The sequence below is a fragment of the Neoarius graeffei genome, chromosome 17 (assembly GCF_027579695.1).
Source record: "Neoarius graeffei isolate fNeoGra1 chromosome 17, fNeoGra1.pri, whole genome shotgun sequence".
Lineage (NCBI taxonomy): Eukaryota > Metazoa > Chordata > Actinopteri > Siluriformes > Ariidae > Neoarius > Neoarius graeffei.
In genome coordinates, this window is record NC_083585.1 from 68,756,321 (window position 1) to 68,770,342 (window position 14,022).

General features: G+C 40.5%; 2 protein-coding genes across 2 annotated transcripts in view; one reads left to right on the top strand and one right to left on the bottom strand.

Annotated features, from left to right (window-relative positions):
- Window positions 1–14,022, bottom strand: part of LOC132864475 (NLR family CARD domain-containing protein 3-like) — a 1,256,659-nt gene that overhangs the window by 1,073,346 nt on the left and 169,291 nt on the right. The gene's annotated exons all lie outside the window — the stretch shown is intronic.
- LOC132864538 (zona pellucida sperm-binding protein 4-like) lies at window positions 6,530–8,290 on the top strand. The gene is made up of 8 exons (XM_060897983.1): window positions 6,530–6,788; window positions 6,866–7,053; window positions 7,146–7,243; window positions 7,308–7,465; window positions 7,549–7,741; window positions 7,819–7,966; window positions 8,037–8,112; window positions 8,184–8,290. The coding sequence occupies exons 1-8, from the start codon at window positions 6,530–6,532 to the stop codon at window positions 8,288–8,290; spliced, it is 1,227 nt and encodes a 408-aa protein (XP_060753966.1).

Genomic DNA, 14,022 nt, shown 5'->3' on the forward strand with positions numbered 1-14,022 from the left:
GGACTACAGTTGACTTGCAGTTGTCATGAACAGTTTTGCATTCAAGTTTCCATCAATGAAGAGTTATAACATCAACAAAACAGCCTTCATGTTAAAACTGTTAGTTATCATGCTATCTGTTATCACCCAAATGAGGATGGGTTCCCTTTTGAGTCTGGTTCCTCTCAAGGTTTCTTCCTAATGTCATCTGAGGGAGTTTTTCCTTGCCACCATCACCACAGGCTTGCTCATTGGTGATGGACTAGGGATAAAATTAGCTCATGTTTCAAGTCACTAAAATTCTGTAAATCTGCTTTATGACTGTCTATTGTTAAGCACTATAAAAAAAAAAAAAACTTGTGTTGCAACCATATTTGGTTATGTGTTGCAGGAAAAGACTATCATTGTCAATGTTCAAGCGTAGATGAATTTGTTTCGAAGAGCATTGATTTCTGAATTATCGGCTAGGGGTTTTGAGATGGGTAATTACCATGAGTATTCTGCATTAAGGATGGCAGGAAGTAGAAGGGTAATATCGGTTTTAGTCAAATGTAGTTTGTGTATATAGCAGAAATTATAACTTGTTAATGAGTATAGATGATGCCAAAGAAGAATAGTAGCTATAAAAAAAGAGGAAAAATGTAAGCATAATTAAATTGTTAGGAAGCATGTCAGTCAGGGAAAGATGCACATAGTGATTGGGAAAGCTATGGGAGTGTCAGCTGACTAGTGGGCATGTGTGATGTGTCCCTGTCGAAAGGAAACTGCTGATCATACCAGGTGCTGTTCTCTTTGTGAGTTTTCTTTAGCTGACTTCATGTGTCCAGAAGTAGCCCTGAGGACTTTGGTTTGTCTCAGACCTTTTCTGTTTTGGATTGTCATCTACACAAATGAAACTTGAACTGTGAGAACTACTGGAGCTTTGGCCTGCTGCTCATCAGAGCAAGGATTGGGCTGTCCCAGAGTGCGTTTGTCTACAAGCTGCTCTCCTGTGGGCCTTCTCAACTTCAGTGGCAAACATCATGACACTACTGATTATAGATACAAGTTCACATTTAATGCAGACACTACAGGCAGAGTTACATCCAGGTCCTAGCTAACTATCAATTTCCGAGTCCTTATACCTGGATAGGTAGGTTAGCTTTGTATCCCTTTTGTTTTGTCACGTTTCAGTAGGTATTTGATATTCTGGGGGGAGGATCTGGTTATGTAACAGTCCTTTCCTGCTAAGGAGATTCTGCCCCACCAATCTGGAAACAACATTAATGCAGAGATGTTTTTCAGTTTATTGAAAGACAAACATGAACACAACCCTGATTCCAAAAAAGTTGGGACAAAGTACAAATTGTAAATAAAAATGGAGTGCAATAACTTACAAATCTCAAACTGATATTGTATTCACAATGGAACATAGACAACATATCAAATGTCGAAAGTGAGACATTTTGAAATTTCATGCCAAATATTGGCTAATTTGAAATTTCATGACAGCAACACATCTCAAAAAAGTTGGGACAGGGGCAATAAGAGGCTGGAAAAGTTAAAGGTACAAAAAAGGAACAGCTGGAGGACCAAATTGCAACTCATTAGGTCAATTGGCAATAGGTCATTAACATGACTGGGTATAAAAAGAGCATCTTGGAGTGGCAGCGGCTCTCAGAAGTAAAGATGGGAAGAGGATCACCAATCCCCCTAATTCTGCGCCGACAAATAGTGGAGCAATATCAGAAAGGAGTTCGACAGTGTAAAATTTCAAAGAGTTTGAACATATCATCATCTACAGTGCATAATATCAAAAGATTCGGAGAATCTGGAAGAATCTCTGTGCATAAGGGTCAAGGCCGGAAAACCATACTGGGTGCCCGTGATCTTCGGGCCCTTAGACGGCACTGCATCACATACAGGCATGCTTCTGTATTGGAAATCACAAAATGGGCTCAGGAATATTTCCAGAGAACATTATCTGTGAACACAATTCACCGTGCCATCCGCCGTTGCCAGCTAAAACTCTATGGTTCAAAGAAGAAGCCGTATCTAAACATGATCCAGAAGCGCAGACGTCTTCTCTGGGCCAAGGCTCATTTAAAATGGACTGTGGCAAAGTGGAAAACTGTTCTGTGGTCAGGCGAATCAAAATTTGAAGTTCTTTATGGAAACAAGTTGAGCAACTAGAATCCTACATTAGAGAAGAATGGGTTAACATTCCTATCCCTAAACTTGAGCAACTTGTCTCCTCAGTCCCCAGACGTTCACAGACTGTTGTAAAGAGAAAAGGGGATGTCTCACAGTGGGAAACATGGCCTTGTCCCAACTTTTTTGAGATGTGTTGTTGTCATGAAATTTAAAATCACCTAATTTTTCTCTTTAAATGATACATTTTCTCAGTTTAAACATTTGATATGTCATCTATGTTCTATTCTGAATAAAATATGGAATTTTGAAACTTCCACGTCATTGCATTCCGTTTTTATTTACAATTTGTACTTTGTCCCAACTTTTTTGGAATCGGTGTGTGTAATCTCCAACATTCAAGAATGTGGTGTAGCAATATGATTTGGAAAATGGAAGCCAAGTTGGCTGAATGTGATAGGGTGGCTTCAATGGGTGATGGAAAATTAATGAGTAGCATATCCTTATGAAAAAGACAGAGCAAACGTGTGAGCAAAGATGAATTTCAAGGATTTAAGTGAAACTAGCCAAAACAAGTTGCAAGCACTTCAAACAAATATCTCTGTCAATGCAGCTTCTCCAGCTTTCCTGCAGGCAAAGGGAGAGACACAGAGACCTCATCCTGTACACGGTTCAATTTCTCAAAGCTTGAGTATAATCACCAAAAATCATGTCCATCCATTATCTGTAGCCACTTATCCTGTACAGGGTCACAGGCAAGCTGGAGCCTATTCCAGCTGACTATGGGTGAGAGGCAGGGTACACAGGTCATTGCAGGGCTGACACATAGACACAAACAACCATTCACACACTCAGTAAATTTAGAGCCACCAATTAGCCTAACCTGCATATCTTTGGACTGTGGGGGAAAACAGAGCACTCGGAGGAAATCCATGCAGAAAGGCCCTTGTCAGATGCTGGGCTCGAACCCAGGACTTTCTTGCTGTGAGACGACAGTGCTAACCACTACACCACCGTGCCACCCACAATCATGTCCAGATTACCTTTAAATGAAATGCCAGGGTTACCTTCGGTCCAAGGGGTTGGAAACAGGTTGCCCATAATTCCCTCAAAAAGAGACAATTTGGATCTTAAATTAGAAGTCATTCTAATTTTGTGAAGGATAGAAGATAGAAGTCAACCCAGTTCTCACCAGTTTCCATCATGGCCTTCTTCAATCAATCCTTGATTGTGCTGAAGGTATCTTCATCTTTATTATTGTTTCTGTTACGATAAAAAGATAATTTGCACATTTAAAGTGGTCGGCATGTTGTGTAAATCAAATGGTGCTAACCCTCCAAAAATCCATTTTAATTCCAGCTTGTAATGCAACAAAACAGGACAAACACCAAGAGGGATGAATACTTTTGCAAGACACTGTATTTGTGATTTAGAAATATAATCCTTTCCTGGCAAGGAGATTCTGCCCCACAGATCTGGGAGTGACAGCACTGACACAGATGCAGCTGTTCAGAGACGTTTCTGGGTTTATTGAAGGACAAACGAGTATATATCCACAGTCAAGAATGTGGTGTAGCAACATGATTGGAAAATATAATTTCAGGAACCTGAGTTGGCGGAGTGTGATAGGATACTTTTATAGGTGAAGGAAAATTAGTGAGCACAATAGCCTTATGAAAAACAGAGAGCATATGTCTGAGCAAATGTAACTTTCAAGGATTTAACTGAAACTAGCTAATGCAAGTTGCAAACATACCAAACAAATATCTCTGTTATTAATGCTGTGCCTGTACCTAACCTAACTTTAACCTCAGTAATGAAAAGGAAACTTTTTGGCAAACTTTTTTGTTAAAATAACTGCTTGTGCAGACCATCCACATATCCCCACAATATCAAAATTGTCAGCTTTTACTATCCTTGGGGACTTTTGGTCATTGGTAGTATATAAAAACATGAGCACACACACAATTACTCTTCAGTCCTACTCAGATAAGTTGAACCACAGTTTAGTAATTAATGAGAATTTAATCAAAAGTACAACAGTGTTTAAGTGAATTAATTTATAAAACACTCAGTGGACCCCAGCTTGGGCAGATAAACCTTTTAAGGACCCACAGTTTGGATGGTAAAACCCTGAGATTGGGTGAAAAAACCCATGATGATTAAAAAAAAAAGCTTCACAGAAATAACTGATTTGGGCAGAGACAGTCCTTAGCTAGGTTGGAGGCACCTTCAGACTGGGTGAAAATAACCCTCATCTTTGACAAAAGAATGCCCAGTTTTGCCAGAAGTCCCCTCACCTTAAGTAGAATAATGCTGAGGTCTCTGAAGACCTTAAGCTTCACACAGAGAACCCTGATTATGATTGGGCATCTTTTCACATCAAAGAACTTTCACACTGAGGAAAACAATCCTGATCTTGGACAGAAAAATGCTTGGTTTGGCCAGAAGGTTCCTCCATTTGTGCAAATGGAACTAAGAAAAACCCTCAGAGTGCTTGGGTAAAAATATATAAATAAAACAAATATGCCACCCTGAACCTTTAATACATTCAAAAGTTGCTAATCATTCCCACTTTTGTGTAAATGGAGAAATAAGAACACATTTATTAATATTCACATAGAGTAAATATTATTAATATTAATAATATTATAAAACACATTAATGAAATTTCACTTTCTATCCAACATGAAAAGACACTTTGAGGTTCACAAAATATATATTTTAGAGATGGTTTTTGGATCGAATTTGTTGTTTGTTGTTCAGGGCAACTTTTATTTTGTATTTTCATCTCACTTCATCTTTCTGATAGTAGTGACACTGATACACTAAAAGGAAACTAAACTCTTTCAAAATAAGTCACCTAAGTAACAAGCACATCTTCATACAAAAGACTAACAAGAAGACAAAGTCATCTATATCCCCCGCCCTATATACCAACTACTGTATATACCAAGTTTCAAGATATTATTTGTCACATTTTTCAAGTTCTGCTGCAGGAAACCAGCCCTACCTCTTTACACTGACCTCAGCAGCCTATGATATAAACCCACCGGATCTTTGGTCCAGGTGAGCTAAAAATTAAAATTTCTCACATTTCTTAGTATCAAAAGACATATGTACATTACTTAATCAACACACATACCAACTTTCAAGACCATACCACTCATAGTTTTCAAGTTCTCCTCCAGAAACAAAACCTACTCCTAAGACTAACCTAAGAGACAAAGTCTGTAATTGTTTCCATGGAAACATGAAAAATTTAAATTTCTCAAATTTCTTAGTATGAGAAGGCACATCTACATCACCTTGTTAACATGTATACCAAGTTTGAAATCCGTATCATGACTAGTTTTGGATATATATACTCTGGAAATGAACATTGCTCTTAGAAACTAAGTCAAAATCAATTTTTTATGTAAAAATTTGAAAAATACTTTTTTTTTTTCAAAAAACCAAAATAGCAAATGGCACAAGTGCATATTGCTTAACATGTATACAAAGTTTCATGAAGATATCTTCAGTAGTTTTAAAGATATGGCCCGGAAACAAAAATGTGACCGGACAGCCAAACAGACGGACAGATGGACGGACAGATGGACGGAACCCATTTCTATATCCCCAAACTGAATTTGGGTGGGGATAAAAAGAAACACTGGACATGAAAAGAAAAAAACATGACAGTGTTTCAATAATGTACACATACTTGTGATGTGGATATTGAGAAGAATATATCTCATCTCATCTCATCTCATCTCATTATCTCTAGCTGCTTTATCCTGTTTTACAGGGTCGCAGGCGAGCTGGATCCTATCCCAGCTGACTATGGGCGAAAGGCGGGGTTCACCCTGGACAAGTCGCCAGGTCATCACAGGGATGGATATATATATATATATATATATATATATATATATATATATATATATATATAATCACAAGTATGTGCTCTAGCAATTTTGGACCAAAGGCAATTTTACGATTACAAGATATTAAAATGTGAAGTGCTTGTGATTAATGTTAAAACTTCTTATTTTCAACTTCTGCACCTTTTCACAAGACCAATTTTGAGTTATTTGTTGAGTCAAAATGTATTGCTAATTTAAACGGATAAACGAAAATTATGCCCCCCCATTAGTTGCCATGACCCACGCTTGCAACTATTAGCATCATGCAACTCTCACACATAATTAACATAACAATTAGCTTGAACAAATATCTATTTCAAACACCTCTCAAAATGACCACCAAAACATGAATGCAGTTATTAATGAAGTTAATGATGACACTCGGCTGGAACAGGATTAATGACTAGTTGAGTGGGAGGAAACTCCAGGCACAATGAGGACAAAAGACAAAATAAAAGGCCACTATTTCTTACTTGTCAGCTATTGGTATGTGTAGTTGGGTGAAAATGGTAACAATGGGTGTAAGGTTGGTGTTTGGGGGCCTTTTTCTTACGAGTTGTGTATCTACCTTCTTGCAACATGTGAAATTTCCTCCTCAAGTTCCTTGGCTTCCTGTGGTACCTACTTTACTGCCACAGATACCTGGTCAGGTGGATAAATGCCAAGTGCAAGACTATGAAAGGGTTCCTTGTGGAGAACCTGGCACAAATGCTACTCAATGCAATGCTATAAACTGCTGTTTTGGTGGCCAGGGGTGCTATTATGGGAAAACCAGTAAGTTTGGCATCCTATTTGACTTGAGTGTGGCTTAAAAATGATGATAGGATTTGACTTTCTTTTCATGTTGCCAGTAACTGTCCAGTGTACCCTTGATGGCCAGTTTGTGTTGGTGGTGGCCAGGGACATAACCGATCCCAGGATAAGCCTAGAGTCTGTTAACTTTTTGGGAGGAAACTCAGGACCCTGTAGTCTTGTTGACTCAAATACAGCTTTTGCTATATACCAGTTTCCGGTAACTGCTTGTGGGACTACCATGAAGGTTTGTAATCTCCAATGTCCCATACATGGCCTCAACTTTTTGTTGTGGGTTTTTTTTCCTTCTTGAAAGCATGTTCTCACCTTTTTGTCCAGGTACAAGGTGGCTATGTGGTTTATGAAAACAAGATGGTCTCTTCCTATGAAGTTGGAGTTGGAACACGTGGCTCAATCACAAGGGACACTCACTATGAGTAAGTAAGCTAATTCTCTTGGCTGAGGATTCTTTGTTTACTGATGTAATGTCTTCCTCTGCAGGGTTTACTTCCAGTGTAAATACTCTGGTGTTGGCTTTGTGGCTTTGGCTGTTGAGCACACCGCTAATCTTGATCCTCTGCCTGTTGTTGCTTCTGGACCGTTCCAAGTAGAACTAAGATTAGGAAAAGGTTCATGTGTTACAAAGGGTTGTGTAGAAGGTGAGCAACTTCTGGATATTAACATGCAATCTGAATCTCCCTATGGCTTCAGGAACTAATTCCCCTGCCTTGTCTCCCAACAGAACAAGTAGCCTATACCTCATACTACAGTGCTACTGACTACCCTGTGACCAAGGTTCTGAGGGAGCCTGTGTATGTTGAGGTGCACATTGCTGGGAGAACTGACCCAAATATTGTCCTGGTTTTGGGTGGCTGCTGGGCAACTGCTTCCCCTAACCCCTACAGCCTTCCCCAGTGGGACCTCCTGGTGAAGGGGCAAGTTCTGCCCATGTCTCCTTTGTGTAGTCCAGTTTATGTACTGAACAGACATGACAACATTGTCTCATCCATAGATGTCCATACAAGGATGACCGCTATTTGACCAAGCTGATCCCAGTGACCAGGGCATCTGGACTTGCATACCCTACCCATTACAGAAGATTTGTCCTGAAGATGTTTACGTTTGTGGATCATACCTCTGTGGCTCCACTGCAGGAGATGGTAAAGGCCTGCTTTAGCTTTGTCCTTGTTTACAAGAAATGGGTTCTACTGCTTATCTTTTTCTTCTTAGCTCTACATCCACTGCAGTACATCCGTCTGTCTTCCAACTGCACAAGACCCCTGTGAACCAGTGTGCACCAGAGGAAGTAGGTAGACCCCTTCACACTACTAGCTTCTTCCTTTGACTGGTTTATGGACTTCCTTTTTCTTTTCTCAGGAAGAGATGTTGCTGCAGCAGAAGAGAGCTCTCCTGGTGCATCAGCAATAGTGTCTAGTAGAGGTGTGATCTTTACTCAAGTTCAGGATGACCCTCTCTTGAAATAAAAATGCAATACTGTAATTGTGTGGCTTGACTTGTTTCTCAAATGTCATGTTGGATGTGAGGGTTTTTCATTTATCTTTGAATACAAATGAGGCACTGGTAAATTGGTACATGTTTCAACTTGGTGTGTAGCATGGAGAGCTGTTTAGTTCTTCTAGACAACTAGGTACAGGGTGCCCAAACCTTTCCTGAAGGGGCCAGTGTGAATGCAGCTGGTCATTCCAGCCAAGCAGGTGTCCCACTCTTACAGCCTTGCTCAACTGACCTGAATGGGGTATGCCCCTTGCTCAATTGGACTGCAACTACACTGGCCCTTTTGCAGGTGAGGTTGGGCAGGCTTCTTGGAATTAGTCTCTTTCCTGGGGTTCTTTTTGGCCCACTGCTGGGCAATTGTTGCCAACTTGGTAGTGGTGTCCTCTGGATGGTGAAAACAGGCTTATGTGTCTGACAAAGCCCATACTGATGCAAAATTGAGTAAATGTCAGAACTTTACATTAGATGCTAAATAAAGTTAGCCTACTTTTAATTCTGACAAGACAGAAGCTCTAACTTGGGTAACAAAGGATTTGGTTTTTCAATTATGTGCAGCAGTTGAAGATTTCACTGGCTATTGACTCCAGCTGCTATTTGAACCTTTTGTTGCCTCTAGGTTTGTTAGAGCTGTATTGAAAGCCTTTCCCCCTTTATTTTGTGTAGATTATGATTGGAATGGTTTGCCTCACCATTGTGACTTATAGCTAAATTTCCTTGTTGACTCTAGGTCACAAGGGTGCCAATTCCCAATCTTTTAAGTAATGGGAATGTTTTGTTAGGTCAGACGGCAACAGTTTTCTGACTTCTACTGTGGCTCTCCTTACAGCCAGTTGAGCTTGGGTGGGGAGTTACTAAGTAGGTTCATAATGTGTGAAATATTAGGAATTGAAGCTGGGTAAGGAAATATCTGTGCAATTGAAACCTCATTAGCACAGCAGTGCTTTAGAGGGTGAAATAGTGACTCAGCCAAATTCTAAAGGAAATCTGCAACTTGCATTTAAGGCAAAATGACCCCCCCCCCCCCCCGACCCAATTCTGTTGCTGAGGCAGGGGATCTTTTGAAGTCACTTATTCCAACATGCAGATATAAACTTGAAGTTTGTACAAGGAAAGTTAATGAAACAAAAGCTTTACTTGTGGAATTTAATGTTGATCAAGTAAATGAGTGCATTAACATATTCTTAGACACTGTTGATAAATCACCAGAAAAATGTTTCTCAAGAAGAAAGGGATGCCCTTGTCAATTGGTATGAACCAAGGATTATGAACTTAATGTTTGTAAAAGAGGTTGAAATGGGGGTGAGCCAATACATTCTGTGAATGCGTCATTTAAAACTTCCATATCTTCTACTGAAAAGGCACCTATGGAGGCTTATCTGCTGTTCTAGAGAACATGCATACCTTTTACAGCTGAAGCAAACCATTATAAACTCAAGAATAGAAAAGGTAGAACTGCAGGCATAAATGGCAGCAGATGCTAAACTCCAAGTACTATTAAGCCATGATGAGGTTTAATCACTTTGGCATGCTATGAATGCCTATTATGAGAAGGCAGAGCCCATGCTTACTGATGCCTCTGCTTTAGTATTTGTTCAAAAGGCTGCTGTACCCAAGACTCTTCTTCAGAGCACAGTTGAGTACACCCATAGTAGCCTTCATGGATCTATAAGTGCATCAAGTTCATGACTGGAAAATTCTGAAACCAATCTTTCATGAAATTCTCAGTGCTATGGTGCAGAAACAAAAAGAAACTCTTGTGATTATGCAGCAAAATCTGTCTCTACTACTCAGGATGCAACAGTACATGGTGGGTTTCCCAAGAGCATCTTAACTAGGAGAAAGTGTTCATTGTGCTGCTTGCGTGACCATATATCAATGATCTTTTTGCTACAATGCTTTTGGGAAACTCTGCACCATTTGGTATACTCTCTATATTTCAATATGCACATGTGAACCTCGGTATTACATTATGCCTGTCAATTTTCTATAATTTCCAAAACATGTTTATTGTACTGCAGACCACATGTACATTCAGATCAAAGGAACATCTCCAGAGCCTATGAGAATTTCCCTGGAGCCTAGCAGTGCTCTGTATGCAAATGCAAGGTGGAGAAGAGAGGTGAAAATAGTCTCTCAGCTCTGGTGTAAAAATGGTGACTGCTAGCGAGGCAGAGAAAAGCAAATTTGAAGTGGCGCTGCTGTCTTTTAAACTTGTTTTGTGGGAACATTTTGGTTTCAGCTTTAAATACAATGATGAGAGTAAGATCATAAAGTACAGTTTGCACATATTACTATGCCACTGTCAGCTACGCAAGTGGAAACAGTTCAAATATGATGTTGCAATTGTGTCACCATCACTCAACCATATCCCTTGCAAATGGAGCTGATGTGAGGAGAGTCCACTACTTCACGAAAGTGCAACAATTTATCACTGCTGCCTTCTAGCAACAACTCACAACAAATTCAGAAAGAAATGAAGAAATAATCAAAGCAGTGGGAGTATTTATAGCCAAAGATTGGCAGCCCTATTCGGTGGTTACTGACTTGTGATTTTGTCACCTCATCTCATCTCATTATCTGTAGCCGCTTTATCCTGTTCTACAGGGTCGCAGGCGAGCTGGAGCCTATCCCAGCTGACTACGGGCGAAAGGCGGGGTTCACCCTGGACAAGTCGCCAGGTCATCACAGGGCTGCACATAGACACAGACAACCATTCACACTCACATTCACACCTACGCTCAATTTAGAGTCACCAGTTAACCTAACCTGCATGTCTTTGGACTGTGGGGGAAACCGGAGCACCCGGAGGAAACCCACGCGGACACGGGGAGAACATGCAAACTCCGCACAGAAAGGCCCTCGCCGGCCACGGAGCTCGAACCCGGACCTTCTTGCTGTGAGGCGACAGCGCTAACCACTACACCACCGTGCCGCCCCGATTTTGTCACCTGATGAACAAAATTGAACTGCATTACAATGTCCCCTCCCGCACACATTTCAGCAGCAAAGTAATTCCCGAACTCTATGAAACACTGTGGAGAGAATTTGAAAATCATTTGACACAGACATTCTGTCTAGCTCTCTCCACTGATAGTTGGACCTCCAGAGCAACTGAAAGCTACCTCACTGTGATGGTTCACTATGTGCTAGATTGGGAGATGAGGAGTCACATGTTGCAAACTCGTTCCCTGTATGAGAGTCATACAAGCACACCCTTAGCTCTAGAATTAATGAATGCTGTGACTGAATGGAAACTACAGAGACCAAATATCACAATCCCAGTCGCAACAGATAGTTCACAAAACATTGTAAATGCGATCTGTGAAGCTGATGGGTTTGGGCCCCACATTGACTGGGGTATCTGGACTTGCATACCCTACCCATTACAGATGCTCCATCTTGAAGACACTTGTGTTTGTGGATCAGACTTCTGTGGCTCCTCTGCAAGAGATGAAGGCTTGCCTTATCTTCTTCTTATACAGGAAATGGGTTTTATTGCTTATCTTGGTTCTATACAGATGCAGCTGCTCAGATGTTTCTCAGTTTATTGTAGGACAAACAGGAGTGTTGTAGCTCTGTGATTAGATTTAATTGACAGCCAAGTTATTAGTCTAGTCAAGTCAAGTCAACTTTATTGTCAAATATGCTCTACATGCTCGACATACAGCACAGATGAAATTTCAGTCCTCTCTGACCTACGGTGCAAACAGGCAATGCAATAAATACAAATAGAATAACTGAAAAACAATATAAACAGTATAAACACTCTAGATAAGAAATAGACAGACTAAACACTCATACACACACACACACACACACACACACACACACACACATATATAAATTGGAGCAAAAGGACATAAAATAAACAGTCAAGGGCACTTGAGGTATAGCAGGTAAACATGAATTAAGCAGTATAAACAATAAACTAATAGCTGTTAAGGTGAGGTAGTGCGGAATAGTGCAAATGAGCGAGGTAAAGTGAAATGTGCGGTCCCTGAGTTCAGTGCGTTAATGAACATTGAGAGTGTGTGTGTGTGTGTGTTTGGGGGGGGAACTGTGAGGGTGACATGATGTCAGATGCTGAAGGGGGGGCAGAGGGGGGAGGAGGAGGGGCAGAACAGGGAGGGAGTTGAGCCTCCTGACCGCCTGGTGAAAGAAACTGTCCTTGAGCTTGCTGGTTTTATAACAAATGAGTAATGAAGCACTCAATCACTGGTTTGAACTACACTACTTTATGAAAGAAGAGATGTTATGTACCATTACATCACCCATCAGGGTCATAGTCTTATGAAAAATACATTACTGGTCAACATAACCTTCATTTAGCAGAGCAGAATGTGCATGTGAAGATAAAATCTCAAGGATTCAACTAAAACAAGTAGCGATCAGGCCAGCCTGTACCAGTTTCAAGCATGCCAGACAAATATAAATCTGCCAGTGTGAGTGCTGCAACAGTGTTTGGCTAAAATCCACAAATGAGAGAATGGACAAGGAAAATTGCCATCCACCTACACATCCAGTGAAATATAAATGTGAGGAAGAGTGGATTCCCTCTTGGATGAATAGGATACGGAGTCATGCTGATGATGCAGCATAACTAACTTTCAGGTGTGTTGCTAAATCATCCATGAATTATGGAGAACACATGAAGTTTGTTCAAGAACATGACCAAGATTGTATGGACATCTTGTACAGTGTGATATAACGCTCTTAAACAACCAGTGACGTTCCACAGTCTAAAACTGGCTCTTACTGATCACAAGCGGAAAGGCAGAGTCACTGAAGTTTCGTGTTTGTCACTTCAAGTCACTGTGGCATGATTTGTCTCCATTCTCAGATTTAGTATGGAGACCTATCTCAACAATCAGGACATGAATAAACAGCATGTGTTTCACTGAACACAATGAAACCAGTAAATGTGTCTTGATTTGGGGAACTTTTACTTGCCTTGTGTATATTTCGAACAATTAAAAAAAATACTCCAGTTTCACTAAATGCACTTCCTGGGGACAGGTGTTGTGAATTAGCACTTGGTATAAACACCGATACAGACATTGGATGGCTGCTTGTAGTTTATGTATATTGTAGCTGACCCTATAAAAATCATAATTCATAAAACATTTGTTCAAAGTGTAAAGTTGTATTTCTTACTCATCAGGGATTAAATTAGCTCATGTTTAAAGTCTACTTTTCTGTCAAGCTACTTTGTGACAATGTCTGTTATTAAAAGTGCTATACAAGTAAACTTGACAATTATCCTGTCCACACTAGGGATTTTGTACCGATACAAAACTACTTTCGTACCCCAACACTTGTCCACACTAGCAACTATACTGGTACTGTAGCGGTATAACTGTATCGGTACGAAACCCACGAATGTATGGGTTTCGTACCGGTACAGTATCGGTACTGTAGCGCTTCGCTGTAGTGTGGACAGATGAAGCGGCTCTGTATCGATACAAATATCATGTGCATGCGAAAACGAAACGACCGTGGAGCTACATGGAGCAAAGAAAGGGAGGGAGGGAGGAAGAAAGGATGAAGAGGGGAAAAGGGAGAGAAAGGGAGGGGAAGAGAAGGGAAGAGGGAGAAAGTGAGGGGGGAGAAAGGGAGATTCGTTTTCTTTGTTTCTTTCTCAACTGCCTCGCATGTTTTATACGATTCGACTGAATAAATGACCACCAGAAATACAGACTGT

What these genes read in the sequence shown, in the direction of transcription:
- LOC132864538 (XM_060897983.1), top strand. Translation starts at nt 6,530, where the DNA reads ATGGGTGTAAGGTTGGTGTTTGGGGGCCTTTTTCTTACGAGTTGTGTA. An exon ending in CTTGTGGGACTACCATGAAG is followed by an intron (nt 7,054 to 7,145) that starts GTTTGTAATCTC and finishes CTTTTTGTCCAG; the next exon opens with GTACAAGGTGGCTATGTGGT. An exon ending in ACAAGGGACACTCACTATGA is followed by an intron (nt 7,244 to 7,307) that starts GTAAGTAAGCTA and finishes CTTCCTCTGCAG; the next exon opens with GGTTTACTTCCAGTGTAAAT.